Source organism: Microcaecilia unicolor, chromosome 9 (assembly GCF_901765095.1).
Source record: "Microcaecilia unicolor chromosome 9, aMicUni1.1, whole genome shotgun sequence".
NCBI lineage: Eukaryota > Metazoa > Chordata > Amphibia > Gymnophiona > Siphonopidae > Microcaecilia > Microcaecilia unicolor.
In genome coordinates, this window is record NC_044039.1 from 149,983,203 (window position 1) to 150,004,146 (window position 20,944).

The 20,944-nt window shown below is 46.5% G+C and overlaps 1 protein-coding gene across 2 annotated transcripts in view; it reads left to right on the forward strand.

Moving 5' to 3' along the window:
• CCDC9B (coiled-coil domain containing 9B) overlaps positions 1–20,944 on the forward strand; it is a 294,033-nt gene that overhangs the window by 100,131 nt on the left and 172,958 nt on the right. For both annotated transcript variants that reach the window (XM_030215177.1, XM_030215178.1), the window contains exons 5-6: positions 9,145–9,297; positions 19,214–19,288. In XM_030215177.1, coding sequence (XP_030071037.1) covers positions 9,145–9,297; positions 19,214–19,288 — 228 coding nt within the window. The remainder of the gene's footprint in view (positions 1–9,144; positions 9,298–19,213; positions 19,289–20,944) is intronic.

Below are 20,944 nucleotides of genomic sequence, written 5' to 3' on the forward strand. Positions count from 1 at the left end.
CCCCACGCAGCCGTCATTGCTATACACTCACAAACAAGCAAACCTAGGAGCTGCTGCTTCACATTGTCGTTTTTAATGTAATAGTGTTTTTATTGATGAATGCATAAATGATACAATATCATGCCAATCCTTAAAACTCCAGTAGTAAACATTTCAAACCTGTACTAATACATCTGAACTTCTATCATCAACATTTTTATTTCCCCCCATCCCCCTCCCTTTTCTTTTTGGTAATATGTTTATTGACTGTATCCATTGTTGAAGAGAAAATCTGTACAGAATTATTGTCAAGAAAGCTTTACAGGAACCTTTGGACTGTATCAAACAGTAACCGAAGCATTGTTCAGCAAGATTCATAATGAAAATAAATATGGAATGCTGTCAACATTCTGTAGTCAGTACATGTAGTTCCTGTGTTTCACTACTTTCCTTGTCTCCTCCATCATATGTCAAAGTTGTGATTCATCAACAAGTTAACGCCCACAGGGCAGGAGGAACATATCACGGTTTTAAATGCCATCCTCCTTTTCCCATCTCCCAGACTCCCATCATTCTATATCATATTCTTCCCGTCTACCCTCCCTTCCCCTCCTAACCCACCCTGAGATATCTTCCAGAAATGTATCTTGCTGTGAAATCAAAGGGAATTCAAGACCAGACTTCTACCTCTGGTATGTAGTGTCTGAATATACGGGCCCCAAATGTCCAAAAAGGCCTTCCTCCTCCTCTTCGAACATCCCACCCCTCGGCGCTCACACAGCATTAGTTCATGGAATCTATTCCTCCAGTGCCAGAAATCCGGGAGAGCACTACCCACCCATTGACAAAGTAATAACCTCTTGCCAACCAAACAGGCCCTACGGATCAAGTGTCTTCCAGATATGCTCTGCAGTGCAAACACCTCATGTTTATCCAGCAACACACCCATCGGGGAGTCCACTACCCCAGAGCCCAACAAAAAGGACAGATATTGCAGAACCTCCCTCCAGAAATGGTGTACCCGAAAACATTCCCACAAACAGTGAAACAATGACCCAGGTAACCTTCCACATTTTTCACATAGTGGGTCTTCCACTCCTCCCATCCTAAAAATCTGAGCTTTTGTGAGGTTTGCTCTATGCAAAATTCGGTATTGGCATTCACGGAAGCCTGCATTGCCAGTCATCTCCGGAATTCTAGAAATTAACATATCAAAATCCAAAGACAGCCCTGGTCTCGCTAAATCTCGGGCCCATCGCATTTGTATTAACTCCCGGTCCTTTAAAAGTGGCAATTTCCCCAAGATCTTATACAACTTAGAGACCGAGAGTCGTTCTGTGTCTCCTCCTGTTAAAAACTGTCTTATTCGGTGACAATGTCTGTTTCAAAGCCTCTGAGTCTACCGTCTTCACATAGTGTATAATTTGATTATAGGCAAAAATGTTATTCATGTCATAGCCAATACCCAAAGCGCCCAAACTTAATAGCGTCCCTTGCTGGTTTAAAAGATGCTCCAGACGACTAATGCCCAAGCGTCCCCAAGCCTGAAATGTTTTATTGTCCATCCCCGGTTTAAACAATAAATTCCCACAAATGGGTAACATATCTGATGTGTGTTTCGATATACCCCAAATACCCATCAGGTCTTTCCAAAGAAACCGCAAAGATGTTAGCAACAGGCTATTTCTTAGGTGTTCAGGTATACGAGCCCCAGGTGCCTGTAACAAAAAATAAAAGTGGCAAGGAGCAAAAAATTGAGCCTCTATTCTACGAGGTGTATAATCTTCACGGTCAAAAAACCAGTCACCAAAGTATCGCAATAAGCATGCCCTATTATATCTTCTCAAGTCTGGCAAACCCAGGCCCCCCTCTTTCCAGTTGCCCATTAACAGAGGTAGTGGTAGTTTAGCTTTTTTCCCCCCCCAGCAATATCGTCTGAGTAAACGATGTAAGACTTTGAGATCTCTATGTTTGATAAGGACTGGTAACATCCGTAGACAGTAAAGCCATCTGGGCAATTCTACCATCCGAAACAGCTGAATGCGCCCATAAAGTGTAAGGGGCAGTGTCACCCAACTTTTCAGTCTTGTCTCTGTATCACTTAGCAATCTATTCACATTCAATCGATAGAGATCCGCTGAGGTCATAGACAACCATATTCCCAGATAGCGAAATGACCCTCGTGCCCACCGAAGTGGGAAAGCCTGCCCCCATTCCTTCTTCTGGTCTTCTGAGGACGCCAATGCCAGAGATTTCATATAATTAAGCTTGAATCCCGCATAATCTCCAAATTCTTGGAATAGCTCCAACAGAACCGGGAGAGACTGGGATGGTTGTGTCAAGTGCACCAGTAAGTCATCCGCAAAGGCTGACAGAAGAAACCTCAAGGCCCCTATCGGGATTCCCTTGATCTCTGGATGAGTTTGTATCGCCCTAACCAAGGGGTCCAAGGATAGAATGAACAGTAGAGGAGAGAGCGGACATCCTTGCCTAGTGCCTCTAAAGATATGAAATGAGCGAGAACAGACCCCATTCACCCACACATAAGCCATTGGCTCCAGATATAACACCTGAATCGCATCTAAGAACGATCCTTGAATACCATATTGCTTCAAAGTCTCAAACAAGTAAGGCCAGCTCACTCTGTCAAAGGCTTTCTCTGCATCAAAACTAATTAACAGAGAAGCCAGACTCTTATATTGCACCGTCTCTAAAGAGGCCAAAATAGCACGAAGATTCCGAACCGCTGTCCTCCCCTTCACAAAACCCACTTGAGCCTCTTCCACCAAGTCCGGGAGTACCTGGGCCAACCTGTTTGCCAGTATCTTAGCGTACAACTTGGCGTCCACATTGAGAAGGGAGATTGGTCTATACGATCCAGGGTCTGCCACATCCTTACCATCTTTCGGGATAACTACAATCTGAGCTCTCTTCATTGTTTCAGGCACAGTCCTTTCCTCTATCATGGAATTAAACAAGGCTAAAAGCGGTCTCTTGATATGTTCATAGAACTGTTTGTAAAACTCCACTCGGTAGCCATCTGGACCCGGCGTTTTGTGAGAAGCACTTTGTTGTAACGCCAACATAAGGTCTCCTTCCTCAAGTGGGCTATTTAATCGTTGTATTTGGCGAGGGGACAACTTGGGCAACTGTACCGACTCTAAAAACATATCAGCACTCAGTCCTTCATCTTCCGGCCTAGCGTATAAGGCCTCGTAATACTGGCCAAATCGATCTGCTATACCCTGATCCGTTCTCAACAACTTTCCATTTAAATCTTTCAGTTGTAAAATTCTAGAGGCTCCCCTTCTACTCCGCACCATATTCGCCAGCAACCTTCCTGCCTTATTGCTGTATTGGAATAGCTTGTATTTATAATAAAATTGGGACTTAACCGCCCTCCGATGCAGCAATTCGTTGAGCTCTTGCTGCGTAATCAAAAGCAGTGACTTATTCTCCGCAGTAGCATTCCTACCATACAGTTTTCTATATTTGCGGACCTGCAATTCCAACCTCAAGATCTCCCTATCTCGAATCCGTCGAGTTCTAGCACAGTAAGAGATTATGTCTCCGCGCAAGACAGCCTTTTCCGCCTCCCAAAAAAGGGTCGGCTGCTGGCTATGAACCCCATTATGGAATTCATAATCTGCTATCCTCTCTGCTAAAAATGTCCGAAATTTTTGATCATTTACTAGGTCTAAGGAATATCTCCAGAGGCGCAGTCCACCCCCCTTCACAGGCCTCCCCCATCTCAGCCAGATCAGGGCATGGTCTGAGACCTCATAGGGACCAATCTCTGCCTGAACCATCTGCGAAAACAGGGGAGTTGAAACAAATAGATAATCTGTGCGAGATTGGGATGCATGGGCTCTGGAAAGATGTGTAATCTCGGTCCGATGGGTGTAAAACACGCCATACATCCACAAGGTCTAATGCATCACAGAGCAAAGTCAAGGCTCGAGCACCCCCTCCCGAACCTCTGGCACCAGCGCCGGATCTATCCAGCTGGGGGTCAACCACTAAGTTAAAATCACCTCCCAGGATAATATTCCCCCCTTTAAATTTGGACAAGTTGGAGATCAGCCCCTGAAAAAACTTCTTGTCATATACATTTGGGGCATATACATTACAGAGCACTAGATTATGACCCTCAATCTCTATCTCCGCCAGAATATAGCGGCCCTCCGAACTTCTCGAGGTGGAGGTGATCTTTATCTGCAGTCCTTTTCGAAAAAGAATCAGGACTCCAGCTTTTCTCCCCACCGCTGGGGCTTCCAAGAGAGATCCCACCCACCCTGTCTTAAATTTTAAGTGTTCCCCTGAGGACCGATGTGTTTCCTGCAGTAGGGCTATATCCACTTGTTGTCTTTTCAACGCCTGAAGCACTTTTGTCCGCTTTATCGGGGACGACACTCCCCCAATATTCCAAGAAACTATTTTAAGTGATCCCAGTACACCAGAAATCCAATAACATCATGAAAAAAGTTATACATTTAAACAAAAGAAGGGAAACCCTCCCAGCCCATAGGGCTTCCCTTTTCAATCCCTTTGAATTTTGTCCCTGAAACCCAAACTCTGTCAGATACCTCCCTCCCTCTTTGACCTTCCCACCCCCCATCCCTAACCCCCCCCCCCCCCCCCCCCATCCCTAACCCCCCCCCCCCCCCCCCCCCCCCCCAGAATCTCTCAACCATTCCCTCATGGTTAAAATCAAGTGAGCTCCTCCCTCCCCACACCCTCCTCTGATTTAGTATCTAGTATAGTACCTCCTACAATCTTTCCCCCCCTCCTTATGTAATCCCTAGACCCATCACTATTGGGGCTATCCCCCCACGGGTATCCACAATTACACTGTGACAACCTCTATCCCAAAGAAACCTATCTAACCTTTGTAATCCCTACTAGGGAATTTATAGTATCAGATGTTAGGGCCCAATTGTAAAACCATTCCCCTCTTCTGCAAAGTATGATTCTGCGGGCCCCCCTCAAACAAAGAACCTTTGAAACAGCAACAGTAAACATAACATGCCCCCCGTACCCTCTTTAAAGTCAATACCAGGTAGGTACGTTCTGGGTTATAAAATTACCAAACTGTGTCCCGTCAGCTCGGCGTGAGCGCGCCACCCCAGCTTTTCAAGATCACCATCATAATCAAATCAGCCAAGTCTTCTTGGACGTTCTTTCAGGCCGGATCCTCAGGGGTCAGGTCTCGCTGCACAAACTTCAACGCTTCTGCCGCCGATGAGAACAGAGAGTGTTTCCCATTATGCCAGATCTTTAGACGGGCCGGATAAAGTAAAGCAAATTGAATTTTCTTTTCAAATAGTTGTTGGCACACTCCACGAAATGCTCTTCGCTGTAAAGAAACTCCGGTCGAGAAGTCCTGGAAGCAGCGTACTGTATGGTTCTCGTATTGTATGGTCCCAGCCTTTCTGAACGCCCGAAAAATTTCCTGTTTGTGGGCAAAATTCAAGACTTTGAAAATGACTACTCTTGGGCGGGGGTCCTTCGAATTTCCAGGCCCCAGCCGGTGAGCACGTTCTATTCTTAAAGGCCCAGCAGACAGTTGTAAAGGTAGAATTTTTGGTAGCCAATTTTCTAGAAAGTCTCTTAATTCTGAGTCTTTGATCTTCTCAGGCAGCCCAATCATTCTTATGTTACTCCTGCGAGCTCTATTTTCCAGGTCCTCCAGCTTACTCTCCAGCCGTTCCACCTTGCTCTCCAGGTCTTTTTGTGTTGTCTCATGCTGCTGCACTCGATCTTCCACATCAGATAATCGCTGCTTATATTGAGAAAACTCTGACTGGATGTTCTCCAACTTCGCGTCGATGCCTCCTAATTGTTCTTTGATCGCTTGTAATTTGTGATCCATGGACGCCCCCAACATAGCAGAGACTTCCGCTGCCACCTCCGCGGCCCACGCTGAGCTCACTGACCTCGGGCCGTCTCCGTCTGCCATCTTGGAGTCGGTTGTACGGGTCCGCATGTTTTCTTTTTTGGGGGGTTTAGCTGCCATCGCACCTCTGCCAAGCTCCGTTTTAGTATTCCGCGATACCCCGATGTTTCGGATCACCGTTGTTGTTATCCTCGCTTTTTAATGCGGCGAAATGAGGTATTTATTTGCGCAAAACGGCATGGGGAAGGCGGGAGCTCAGCACGACGACACCTTCTCTCTAGCCGTGCATCACGTGATCTCCCACATTGTCGTTTTTAAATTGAGGACAAAGGGAGAGGGGACACAGACCCTGCAACTGGGAGGGGGGACCCTGCAACTGGGAAAAAGGGACGGGGGGAACCCCCCTGGAACTGGGAGGGAGGGGGGAATCCCCCCTGCAACTGGGAGACAGACCGGGGGGGGGGGGGGGAGACCCTGGCACATACTCTCATTCTCACACAGACACTCGCACCCAGTCTCACTCTCCCTCTGTCACACACACACGCGCGCACATTCACTCTCTCTCACACACTCACTCTCTCAAACATACACACTCCGAGGAAAACTTTGCTAGCGCCCGTTTCATTTCTGTACGAAACGGGCCTTTTTTACTAGTATTATATGTTGATCCAAAGGAGGTAGATGATATACTATCATCTGAAAGGTGGGAGTGATTTAGATATAAAGTGTGACCATTTTTGATTTAGCCCATTAGTCTGTAGACATGTATTTCTAATATTTTAGAAAATGAGTCATTCTTCCACTGATATGTCCAAGATCTGGATGTAGACAAACTGGGATCTGGCTTAGGTTGTTGCTGACTTGTTGTCTTTAGTGGTTTCTTATCAGCCTTTTAGTCTGTTGATATTGTTGAAGAGATCAATGTGATCTAGGTTTCATGTAATGATAATGGTATGGCTAATATGTCCTTCAAATAATAGTTTTGTCTTTTGTAAGCATGAAACTGCTGTCTTCTAGAATTAGATCATCCTGGCTCAATGTTATCCGCAGCTAAAGATTGAAGGGTAGAACAATTTTTCTTTAATCAAAGAATACCGTTCCTTGCACTTTTCTCTAAAGAGGTTCTCACTTTTTCAGGGAGCGTCTGCTACACATTCATGCACCTCTTCTCAAAGACCAGAAGTTTTCGGCCATGTCATTCTTTTTGACACTGTGGTTTTGAAAGTTCCTTTTTGATGCTGTATTGTAGGCACCATGTGCTTGCTTAACAGGGTGCTTATCTAGGCCATGGAGTGTTGGCAAGATTACCAAAGGCTTTTCCTTTGTATATGAAAGGAAAGGTTTCCAGAATCTCTTCAGTGATATTGTAAAGAAATTGGAAAATCTGACATTGATGAGGGGGGCTATTCTGGCATTCAACATTTTTATTCTGAAAAACTTGTATTTGGATGAATTCTTGAACAATACACGACCTAACAAACTTCCGAAAATCACTAAAAACCAACCTGTTCAAAAAGGCATACCACAATGACCAACCTAAATACCAAACAACGAAACGTATATTGGATCTGGACAAAAACGAACTCTCTACACTTGATTGCCTCATTCACTCTGTCACTAAGGATCATGAACGCAATTCCACTTTAGTTCTCATTCCGGAAATTAACTCTTTATACTTAAATGCTTAATCTATTCTGTCACTTATGAACTTTAATGCAATACCACTTTGTATTTTTCACTCCGGAAATGGCGATCGCCATTACGGCATAATGTAAGCCACATTGAGCCTGCAAATAGGTGGGAAAATGTGGGATATAAATGCAACAAATAAATAAACTTGTATCTTCTCAAAGTTGATTGTCACCTGTTAGATGATGGGCTAATTGTAGCTTCTCATGTCCCATCACTGACTGTATTTTGTATTTAGTCTTCAATGTTTTTAAAGTTGGATGAGAGGAGCAAGGTGCTAGCCAAATAATTTCCTGCTGCACAAATAAGATTTAATTGAATAGCTAACATCACTTTTCTGGGTGCATCCAAATGTTTGCATGCACTAAGGAATGTCCTCCAGAGGTCTGAGGTAGAATCTAGATCAGAAGTGGACAATTGCCATATTAATAAAGGTGAAGAATCTGGAGAATATCTGTTACGTTATCTGGAGAATGCAGTCACCTGCATTTTGAAGTAGGGTACCTCATGATTGGAGAGAGAAATCTGGATTTGCCAGTGCCATAACACTCTGAAGAATTCATACCACAGCTCTGTGAACACCCAGTGGGGGCTGCAGTAGATCTTGTTGTCCTGTCCCTAGGTTGCATTGATAATGGAGGTGAGGGAAGCTTAATCTTGCAGACCTGGACTTGACTGCTTTGCAGTTTTTTGAAGAAGAGTTGAAGTATTTTCTCATGCTCAACCGTTTTTATAGGACTCCTTTTAGTGATTCTCATTTGGTTATGACTTTGTCAGCGTTGATCCTTTTAAGTTCTGCTGGCTTCTGTGTGATGGAGAGCTCAAAAAGATGTTTGTTTCCAATTTTAAATAACTGACAAGGTAGCTGAAGCCTGACAGAGTACGATTATGGTTGAAAAAGATTGAAGCCAACAGTTACTGATAGCAGTGCAGGAACACCCTTGCAGGCTTGGAAAACTCTTTTAAAATTGTCAGAGCTTAGGTAGTTATTCCTGACTTACGTAAGTAACTTTACGTCAGACGAGGGCGGGCCAGGGAGGAAAGGAGGGAAGTCCGAAGGGAAGCGATCAACTGTTGCTTGCTGCAGCGCCTTCACACAGAGGTGAGAGGCGCTGTGAGGGCCCAGCCCAGTGGCAGATGGAGGGGGGGGCTAAGGGAATCGGTAAGGGAAGGGCTTTAACGATTTTTTAGTGCATCTGTCCCTTGGTGGTGGTGTGCAATGACATCACCATCTATATGGCTGTAGAGATCTTTGCTGTTCATGGAAAAAAAGAAACTGCTACTAAAAAGTAGGGAGTTGTAGAGAGTTTATATAAAATGTATAAAGATGCTTCATTGTATTTCCTCCGTGTTTCTTAAACAAATTATTATGCTTGTGACATTATTGCAAATCCTAAAATTAAAAAAAACTGTTAAAGCATTTTAAGTGTTAAATGTTATAGCTGGGCTATCAGGCCTGCCCTAATTTTTATACAGTTTCTGTACTTTAATTTGGTTCTGTTAATTAAAAATTCAGGCTGAGGAGGTGACTTTTCACTGCTATGTAATTCAGAAAGCCGTTTTTTTCCATATATTTTTAGGGTAAAAGAATAGTTAGCGAGAAGCGGAATTCTGAGTGCCTTCCTAGTTCAAAAGAAATTCCTGCTCTCACTAAAGAAGATGTAGATAAATTGTTCACTTTTGGCAGAGGGAGACGTATGCAGATTGCTATTTCCATGGACAATAAGGCAAAGGTAGGTGCATTCCTTATCTGGTCAGTCTAGTGTGTTGTGTGGGGTGTTTTCTTATTTTTTTTTCAAAATTCTTAATTGCCAGCTAATTAAAGACGAAGTACAGAGCATGTACCAGCATGACGAATCTCTCTCTCTATATATATCCTACTATATAAATGAGCTGTGACCGACGTGCTGCGCATGCGTCACTTCACAGGTCTCTCCAAGCCACCCAGCGATTCTCTTATCTCCCCTGCACCCTCCAGCCACCCAGCGATTCTCCTATCTCCCCTGCACCCCCCCTCCAGCCACCCAGTGATTCTCCTCACTCCCCTGATTACCTTTGTCGAAGCAGCCACGTCATTGAAAGCCCCGCCCGTCTCCAGCCTTCCCTTCGAGTTTGTTCCCTCAGAGTCCTGCCTTCTGACATCATTTCCTCTTTCCGTGAGGGCGGGACTCTGAGGGAACGAACTCGAAGGGAAGGCTAGAGACGGGCAGGGCTTTCAATAAAGTGGCTGCTTCGGAGTTAATCAGGGGAGCGAGGAGAATCGCTGGTTGGCTGGAGGGGGGGCAAGGGAGAGAGGAGAATCGCTGGTTGGCTGGAGGGGGGGCAAGGGAGAGAGGAGAATCGCTGGGTGGCTGGAGGGGGGGCAGGGGAGAGAGGAGAATCGCTGGGTGGCTGGAGGGGGGGCAGGGGAGAGAGGAGAATCGCTGGGTGGCTGGAGGGGGGGGGCAAGGGAGAGAGGAGAATCGCTGGGTGGCTGGAGGGGGGGGCAGGGGAGAGAGGAGAATTGTTGGGTGGCTGGCACACACTCTGATGCTCACACACACACTTTCTCACAGACACACTCGCACCCAGTCTCTCTCTCTGTCACACACACTCGCACATTCACTCTCACACACTCTCTCTCAAACATACACACTCCGAGGAAAACCTTGCTAGTGCCCATTTCATTTGTGTCAGAAACGAGCCTTTTTAACTAGTATATGTATGTGTGTGTGTGTGTATGTGTATGTATGTATATATATATATATATATATATATACATAATAAGCTAATATCTGGTTTCATTTTTATTCTAAATATGTTCTTCCTTGTCATCAAGCAGATGCAGCCATTACAGATGGGTTGTGTCCATCAACCAGCAGAGGGAGATAGAGAGCACACTTTTTTCAGTGCCTCATACCAGCTTGCTCCACTGCCTCTCTTCAGTATTCTCTATCTCCCCTAGCAGAGTGGCTGCAGCTTCTTCGAGCTCCATCTAAAATCTGCCTGGAGGTTGCTCCTGTGCTTTTGCCCGTTGTTAGCAGGGGTGTTGGAGGCTATAGCAGCTTCACTTTAAAGGCACATAGGTTCGCCCTTTCCCTGCCTTACCCATACCTCTGTGGATGTGGACACATTGCTTAGCTTTCCCTGTCCTTCCCCACCAACAGTGGATGCAGGCACATAGGTTCGCCCTTTCCCTGCCTTTCCCACTCACCTGAGCCTCCGGGGTTCTATTTACCTCTGCTTTCCTCACAGCGTTTAAAAAAAGTCGCATCACACTTTGACACTTAGACGCTGGAACAGAGGTTTTTCCTTGCCTTTTTCTGTGGGACCGGAGCTGTGATACTTGGTCCAGTGAGGTAAGAGTGTTTTCTGACTCCTCCGGGGTGGGCCCTGCGATCGGGGCGATTATGGCACGAACCGCCATTTTGAATTTTACCGCCGTTTTCGGCAATGGCTGCGGAGACAGTAAAGCGCTGTTCCAAGTGTGGCAAGCGCAGATCAGCAGCGGGGCTCTGTAAATCGTGCTGTACAGACTTTAGAGCCGGCCCGGCCCGAGCATGGCGAGCGACGATTCTTCGCGCTCTGAGCTGGCAGCGGGCGCCATTTTGAATTTAACACATGGTGCGACCTCCGCTGAGACGGAGAGTCCTGAGCCCGGGGGGAGGCCTCGGAGTGAGGCTGATATGGGAGCTACTAGCCCCGGCAGAGATCCGGGTGCCCAGGGTGAGTTTTTCTCCCCTGATTTTGTCTTATTAATGCATAAAGCATACATGCTTAAAAGAGCTCTCCCACAAAGCCCGGCATAGGCCTCTTCTAATGCCCCCCCGGTGGATTCTAGCCTGGGTATGCCCTCTGAGGCGTTATTCCCTGATAATTAGCAGAATATGAAGCGCAGAAGGGCTCATTCCCCTTCAGAGAGTGCTGCACCTCCATTTCACCACCCGTGGTCAGGCTGCGAGGATTCGGAGGACTCTGGCAGGCTTTCATGGTCTGAGGAGCCAGAGTCTGGTGCAGAAGTGACTCAGGATCTGGACAATCCCTCCGCGGTGAGGATTTTCCACCGTGATGAGCTGCCAGCGCTTATTTCTGATGCCCTGCAGGCTCTCTCTATTGAGGACCCTGCCAGTGGCACAGCCTCCTCTGTGAATCCTAGGATGGCTAGTACCAAAAAGCCTGCTCGAGCCTTTCCTTTGCATGACTCCATCCAAGAGCTTATTTCGGCTCAATGGGCTGACCCCGAGGGACCTTTGAAAGTTTCCAGGGCTATGGGGCAGTTATACCCTCTGAGTGAGGAGCATATGGCTCGCTTTGCTATGTCTAAAGTGGATGCCCTAGTCACAGCTGTGACAAAGAGAACTACCCTCCCTGTTGAAGGAGGTGTTGCCCTGAAGGATATTCAAGACCGTAGACTGGAATCAGCACTTAAATGGTCATTTGAAATTGCAGGTCTCACTATTCGGGCGTCTGCATGCAGTTGTTATGCTGCTAGAGCCTGCCTGGCTTGGTTGCAACAGGCAGTGGAACAGCCCTGGTGATGGAGTGGAGCCCTTTTCAGATGTGGCTCCGCGGATGGAGTCGGCCTTGTCCTTTCTTGCTTATGCCCTTTATGATATTGTCAGAGCTTCGGCTAAACACATGGCAGTAGCAGTGGCGGCTCGCCGTCTTCTTTGGCTACGGCATTGGTCGGCGGACATGGCCTCTAAGCAAAGGTTGGTGAAGTTGCCCTTTCAAGGCCTTCTCCTGTTTGGTGAGGAGTTGGAGAAAATTGTGAAGGGCCTGGGTGAGGCTAAACTCCAGCACTTGCCCTGAAGATAGGCCTCGGCCTTCCTCTAAGGGTGCGGCGGTCCACTCCTCTTACAGACATCGCTTCCATGAAGCTCGAAGGTACCGCCCGGGGTGTTCTGCTGGGTTCACTTCTCGTGCCCGTTTTCAGCAGAGGAACTCCTTTCGCTCGGACAAACGTTCCACAGCCACTGGCTCAAGGCCTGGAGTTCAGGGGCGACCCTCTCAAAGATGGTGCGCCGGCCCTCTCCTCGAGTCCTGTCATCGGAGAACGTCTTTCCCTCTTTGCCAAGGAGTGGGCCAACATTTCCTCAGATCAGTGGGTCTTGGACCTGATCAGAGACGGTTACAGAATAGAATTTGACTCCCCTGTAAGAGACGTGTTTGTGGAGTCCCGATGTGGTTCTGCCGCCAAACGGGCGGCGGTAGAGGAGACTTTACAAGGTCTAATTCAGATAGGGGCTGTGTCCCCGGTACCTCCCGCCGAACATGGCTGCGGCCGCTACTCCATCTACTTTGTGGTGCCGCGAAAAGGAGGGTCTTTTCGCCCTATTCGGGACTTAAAAGAATTAAACAAGTCCCTGAGAGTGCGGCATTTTCACATGGAAACCCTGCGCTCCGTCATTGCGGCGGTACAGCCAGGAGAGTTTCTCACGTCTCTGGACCTGAAAGAAGCTTACTTGCACATTCCAATTTGGCCCCCGCACCAGAAGTTTGATGTTTGCGGTGATGGGAAAGCATTTCCAGTTCCGGGCCTTGCCTTTTGGCCTCGCCACAGCTCCCTGCACCTTTTCGAAGGTTATGGTGGTAGTAGCTGCCTTTCTAAGGTGAGAGGGTATTCGGGTTCACCCGTACCTGGACGACTGGCTCATTCGAGCAAACTCTGCTGCAGAGAATCAGCATGTAACAGCCAGAGTGGTCTCAGTACTTTGGCCAAAGTCACCTGACCCCCTCGCAGTCTCTAGAATATTTGGGGGCCAGGTTCGACACAGCCTCGGGGTATGTGTACCTACCTGAGCAAAGGCGGTGCAAGCTTCAGAATCAGGTCCGTCTGCTCCTGAGGGTGCCCCACCCGCAAGCTTGGGACATTGTCCAGCTGCTTGGATCGATGACGGCCACCATGGAACTGATGCCCTGGGCGAGAGCGCACCTGAGACCTCTACAGTATGCTCTACTCCAAAGATGGTCTCCAGTATCTCAGGATTACCAATGCAGACTCTCTTGGCTCCCTGCGGCCCGACTCAGCATGGAGTGGTGGCTCTCAGACAGCATGCTGCGGTGAGGAATGCCGCTGGCGCTCCCCGATTCGTGCCTAGTAGTGACATGCCAGTCTGAAAGGCTGGGGCGCACATTGCAAGGGGAAGCATGCCCAGGGTCTATGGACACCCGAGGAGTCGGAGTGGTCCATCAACCGCCTAGAGTTGAAAGCGGTGTTTCAGGCGCTTCTGGCCTTTTAAGTGACCCTGGAAGGATTGGCTGTCAGAGTGATGTCGGACAACACGACAGCAGTGGCCTACATAAATCGACAAGGCGGCACTCAGTGCAGAGCTCTAGCCGCGCAGGCCGAACAAATTTGCCACTGGGCCGAGCTGCATGTACAGTTTCTGTCGGCAGCTCACATTGCAGGTCAGAGCAACGTGCAAGCCGATTATCTAAGCAGGCATCAGATCGATCCAGCGGAGTGGGAACTTGCAGACGAAGTGTTCCTGCAGATATGTGCCAAGTGGGGCAAGCCTGTGATGGATCTTAATGGCGACAAGCACCAATGCCAAAGTCCCGTGCTTCTTCAGCAGACGGAGAGATCCTCGCGCAGCGAGGTTGGATGCCTTGGCTCAACCCTGGCTTCCGGGCCTACTGTATGTGTTCCCTCCATGGCCCTTGATAGGCTGCGTGCTCCTGCGGATTCGGCTGCATCCAGGAGAAGTGGTTCTCGTCGCCCCGGATTGGCCCAGGAGGCCTTGGTATGCGGACCTCCGACAGATGCTCGTAGAGGATCCCCTTCAGTTACCTCTGGTTCCCAACCTGTTGTCACAGGGTCCGGTGACCATGGAGGACGCCGGCCTATTTGGTCTTATGGCCTGGCGATTGAGAGGGCGCAATTGAGAGGCAGAGGCTATTCCAATAAAGTAATTACCACTCTCCTGCAGGCCCGCAAGCGTTCCACTTCCGTGGCTTATGCCAGGATTTGGCGTCAGTTTGAAGTCTGGTGTGCTGCCAAAGAGATCACACCCCTGCGGGCTCCTGTCTCGCCGATTCTGGACTTTTTGCAGGATGATGTACAAAAAGGCTTGGCCTATAATTTTCTGCGGGTGCAAGTGGCAGCGTTGGCCTCCCTGCATGGCAAGGTTGAAGGCGTGTCTTTAGCTGCTCATCCGGATGTGGCACGGTTTCTTAGAGGGGTGCTTCGGCTCCGTCCTCCCGTGTGTGCACCTTGTCCAGATTGGAACCTGGGGCTAGTGCTGAAGGCCCATCAGGGTGCTCCCTTTGAACCGCTTCGGCGTGCTTCAGAGAAAGATTTGACACTGAAGGCCATCTTTTTAGTGGCCATTACTTCGGCGAGACGGGTGTCAGAGCTCCAGGTGCTGTCCTGTAGAGACCCTTTTCTGCAGTTTTCAGAGTCCGGGGTCACGGTTCGGACCATGCCTTTCTTTTTGCCTAAGGTGGTTTCAGCATTTCACCTAAACCAACCTATTTTCTTGCCCTCCTTTGTTGAGGAGGAGTTTCCAGAATCTTTTGGGCAATTGCACCTGATGAACGTGCGCAGGACTCTGCTGCAGTATCTGCGAGTTACTAACTCTTTCAGGACCTCTGATCATCTGTTTGTTTTGCTATCAGGTCCTCGCAGAGGGTCTCCAGCGTCTAAAGCCACGATTGCCCGCTGGCTTAAAGAATCTATCTTTTCAGCTTATTTGCTTGCCGGCCGGCCTCCGCCTGATGCCTTTAAGGCGCATTCCACTAGAGGAATTTCCTCTTCTTGGGCTGAAACTGGAGCACTCTCTCTTCAAGAGATTTGTAGTGCAGCAACATGGGCTTCTAAGCTCGCTTTTGCCCGACATTACAGGCTGGATGTGGCTGCCAGGAGAGAGACACATTTTGGAGCGCAAGTGCTGGTGCGTGGTGTGGCTTGTTCCCACCCTATCTAGGGATTGCTTTGATACATCCCATCTGTAATGGCTGCATCTGCTTGATGACAAGGAAGGAAAAATTAGGTTCTTACCGTGATAATTTTCTTTCCTTTAGTCATAGCAGATGCAGCCACGATCCCTCCCTGTCTGAATGCTATCTGCTGTAAATCTATTTCAGGTTCTGTTCATGTTTCCGGGAGATTCCGTCCTTGGGAGAAAGTCGGAAAACAGTCTTCAGGATTCTTGTTCAATTAAAGGAGGATGACTTAATTCCCTCCAGTTTCATGTTTTGGAGGATGAGTTTATTCCCTCCGGGAGGATGAGTTTATTCCCTCCAGTTATGTCTCAGTGGAGGATGAGTTTATGCCCTCTGGGAGGATGTTTCATTCCCTCCATTCTGAGTTAATGCCCTTTGTTGTAGGGCCATCGTTCGCTGTGAGGAAAGCTCATGTTATTCCCATTGTGGTTTGCCATACTGCTTTGGAAGCTTCAAATACTGAAGAGAGGCAGTGGAGCAAGTTGGTATGAGGCACTGAAAAAAGTGTGCTCTCTATCTCCCTCTGCTGGTTGATGGACACTACCCATCTGTAATGGCTGCATCTGCTATGACTAAAGGAAAGAAAATTATCACGGTAAGAACCTAATTTTCCCTTTTCCCACATATTCCCTTTTCTCCAATGACCTATTACTGGCTAAATCCAGAGGTCAATATTCCATCCTCATTCTTCTTGATCGTTCCGCTGCTTTTGACACTGTCGATCACAGCATACTTCTCGATACCCTGTCCTCACTTGGATTCCAGGGCTCTGTCCTTTCCTGGTTCTCTTCCTACCTCTCCCTCCGCACCTTTAGTGTTCACTCTGGTGGATCCTCTTCTACTTCTGTCCCTCTGCCTGTCGGCGTACCTCAGGGTTCTGTTCTTGGTCCCCTCCTCTTTTCTATCTACACTTCTTCCCTTGGTTCATTAATCTCATCCCATGGCTTTTCCTACCATCTCTATGCTGATGACTCCCAAATCTACCTTTCTACCCCTGATATCTCACCTTGCATCCAAACCAAAGTTTCAGCGTGCTTGTCTGACATTGCTGCCTGGATGTCTCAACGCCACCTGAAATTAAATATGACCAAAACCGAGCTTCTCATTTCCCCCCCCCCCCCCCCCCCCCCAAACCCACCTCCCCGCTCCCCTCGTTTTCTATTTCTGTTGATGGCTCTCTCATTCTCCCTGTCTCCTCAGCTCGAAACCTTGGGGTCATCTTTGACTCTTCTCTCTCCTTCTCTGCTCATATCCAGCAGACCGCCAAGACCTGTCGTTTCTTTCTTTACAACATCCGTAAAATCCGCCCCTTTCTTTCCGAGCACTCTACCAAAACCCTCATCCACACCCTTGTCACCTCTCGTTTAGACTACTGCAATCTGCTTCTTGCTGGCCTCCCACTTAGTCACCTCTCCCCTCTCCAGTCGGTTCAAAACTCTGCTGCCCGTCTCATCTTCCGCCAGGGTCGCTTTACTCATACTACCCCTCTCCTCAAGACCCTTCACTGGCTCCCTATCCGTTTTCACATCCTGTTCAAACTTCTTCTACTAACCTATAAATGTATTCACTCTGCTGCTCCCCAGTATCTCTCCACACTCGTCCTTCCCTACACCCCTTCCCGTGCACTCCGCGCCATGGATAAATCCTTCTTATCTGTTCCCTTCTCCACTACTGCCAACTCCAGACTTCGCGCCTTCTGTCTCGCTGCACCCTACGCCTGGAATAAACTTCCTGAGCCCCTACGTCTTGCCCCATCCTTGGCCACCTTTAAATCTAGACTGAAAGCCCACCTCTTTAACATTGCTTTTGACTCGTAACCACTCGCCTCCACCTACCCTCCTCTCTTCCTTCCCGTTCACATTAATTGATTTGATTTGCTTACTTTATTTATTTTTTGACTATTAGATTGTAAGCTCTTTGAGCAGGGACTGTCTTTCTTCTATGTTTGTGCAGTGCTGCGTATGCCTTGTAGCGCTATAGAAATGCTAAATAGTAGTAGTAGTATTTGCAGGCTTTGTTCCTCTTTTGGCCTCATGCTTATTCTGGGCCATGTGACTGCTCTTCCTTCTGGGTGCCACCATTATTATAGGAAGCACTATTCTTAATTCTTCAGCTATAAACAGCAACCTGCTTTTTAATATATTTATAAATGATTTAGAGATGGGAATAACTAGCGAGGTAATTAAGTTTGCTGATGACACCAAGTTATTCAAAGTCGTTAACTCGCGACAGGATTGTGAAAAATTACAGAAGGACCTTACGAGACTGGGGACTGGGTGGCTAAGTGGCAGATGACATTTAATATGAGCAAATGCAAGGTGATGCATGTGGGGAAAAAAACCCCGAATTATAGCTACGTCATGCAAGGTTCCACGTTAGGAGTTACGGACCAAGAAAGGGATCTGGGTGTCGTCGTCGATAATACACTGAAACCTTCTGCTCAGTGTGCTGATGTAGCTAGGAAAGCGAATAGAAAGTTGGGTATTATTAGGAAAGGTATGGAAAACAGGTGTGAGGATGTTATAATGCCGTTGTATCACTCCATGGTGCGACTGCACCTTGAGTATTGTGTTCAATTCTGGTCACCGCATCTCAAGAAAGATATATAGTAGAATTGGAAAAGGTGCAGCGAAGAGCAACGAAAATGATAGCGGGGATGAGACGACTTCCCTATGAAGAAAGACTAAGGAGGCTAGGGCTTTTCAGCTTGGAGAAGAGACGGCTGAGGGGAGACATGATAGAGGTATATAAAATAATGAGTGGAGTGGAACAGGTGGATGTGAAGCGTCCACGCTTTCCAAAAATACTGGGACTAGGGGGCATGCGATGAAGCTACAGTGTAGTAAATTTAAAACAAATCGGAGAAAATGTTTCTTCACCCAACGCATAATTAAACTCTGGAATTCGTTGTCAGAGAACGTGGTGAAGGCGGTTAGCTTGGCAGAGTTTAAAAAGGGATTAGACGGTTTCCTAAAGGACAAGTCCATAAATCACTACTAAATAGACTTGGGAAAAATCCAGAATTCTGGGAATAGCATGTATAGAATGTTTGCACATTTGGGAAGCTTGCCAGGTGCCCTTGGCCTGGATTGGCTGCTGTCGTGGACAGGATGCTGGGCTCAATGGACCCTTGGTCTTTTCCCAGTGTGGCATTACTTATACTTATGTACTTATCAAATGACCAATAAAAGACAAAGAAATAAAAGGCCACAAAAGCAAGCATTGTCTTTGTAAGTACATAAACATTGCCAAACTGAAGATCCATGAAGCCCAGTATCCTGTTTCCAACAATGGCCACTCCAGGTTACAAGTAATAGGTTAATAGTAAAAGAGTAATAGATTCCATGCTGTTTATTGCAGGAATAAGCAGTAGATTTTCCCCAAGTTATGGACTTGTGTTCCATGAACTGGTCCAGACCTTTTTTTAAATTGTACTAGGCTACTGATTTTTACCACATCTCTGGCAATGAATAGTTTTCTTTTTGGGCTCACTGCTGGGACTATAGTTTCATCTCCAAGCCCATAAGTCCCTCTACAGTGCTTTTGATTTACGAACAGCATATGCTGTAAACAAACAGTGCCCCATTGCTTTACCATTGGCAGCAAGCCATCACACAAAAGCCCTAATATATATATATATTTTTTTTCTTGATTTTTAAAACACTAGCTACATATGTCATTGTGTTGGAATATAAAATTGTTAAAGTTATTTTTTTTTTTAAGCTTGAAGCAAGAATGAAAGAAGAAAAGAAAAAAAGTGTGACTGCCAAGCATTCTGAACAAGAGCAAAGTAAAAAGGTGAGAAAGTGATGGATGGTGTAAAATTAGTTGCACAATAGAGGAAGAAGGTATTATTTTATTGCTGTTTAACATAGTAGCATAGTAGATGACGGCAGAGAATGACCTGCACGATCCATCCAGTCTGCCCAACATGATGAACTCGTATGTGCTACCTTTTGTGTATACCTGACCTTGAATAGTATCTGTCCAAAACACAGAAGAAACCAGTCTTCGCAAAAAAAACAATTGCCAAAAACAGCGAAGATGACACCAAAAAAGGAAAAAAATAAAAAAGGAAGAAAAAATAAATAAAAATAGAATACAAAAATAAAATCAAAAACAGACACAAAAATAATAATAAAACTTCGAATTTATTAGGGTGATATGAGTGTTTCGGCCCAACTGGATGAGAGGCTGATTTGCAGCTACTCCAGTTGGACGTTTTCCAGCCACAGTTCTCCATAGCGATTGTTGCAAGATTGTGCACACAGCCTTTTTAAAGGTTGAGTTATTGCAATAAGGTATCGTTTGACAGAACATTCTTCACATAAATATTGATACAACCAGAGAATATGTACATGGTGTAACAGACTCCTGACGCAGGCCAGTTGGGCCGAAACACAGCTGTGTCGAGTCATATCACCCTAATTCAAAGTTTTATTATTACTTTTGTGTCGTCTGTTTTTGATTTTATTTCTGTATTCTATTTTTATTTATTTTTTCTTCCGTGTTTGGAACCGGTCCATGGTAATTCATTGTGAACGCCAAGATGAATTCTTAAGTTGCATTCTGATCTTCCTTTCAAAGAACAGGTCCTATTATATTTCTTCCCATGCAACAGAGAGTAGATACTTGCCATCAGAATCTTCCAGGCAATTCTGTCTGTGAAGACAATCAGATACTCCTTGCTCCTTTCATACAGGCTGACACTAATTTCCTTAAAACATTGACCTTCACTTAACTCTCTTGATGATTCGTTGCCCTGTGCCTAGAGAATTTGGTGTCTTCTGCCAATGCTGGTACTACCTTAATCCTCTCCCAGTGCTTTGGGATCTTTAAGCCAATGTTGGTATTGATTTGCCCCTCTCCTTGTGTCTTAAGGGTCTTCATTTTCTTCTCTTTGAACTGGAGACAAAAAGCCCGAGTTCGAAAATAAGTGCCTTTAAATAATCCTTTTCTACAACAGCAATAAAAATAAATAACCTGGCACCCAACCCAGCAATATAAACAATTTAGCTAAACTATCCCTTTATAAGATAACAAGCAGAGACTTGATCTAAAACAAATCCAGAAAAATTAGCTCATGAATATCATCTGCTATATAAGGGGTAATTTTATAACCGTGACTTCTTCTAATCATTTCTATAGCGCTACTAGACATATGCAGCTCTGTACACATTATATGCAGGTACTTTCTCTGTCCCTAGAGGGCTCACAATCTAAGCTTTTTGTACCTGGGGCAATGGAGGGTTAAGTGACTCGCCCAAGGTCACAAGGAGCTGCAGTGGGAATCGAACCCAGGTTGCCAGGATCAAAGTCCACTGCACTAATCGTTAGGCTACTCCTCCACTCCTATATCAAAGTTCCAATAAAAGTGCCTACTTTTATAAGGAAATGTAGGCATCTATATTCCTTTTAAAATAGGCACCCAAAGCTGCCACCAATAGCACATAC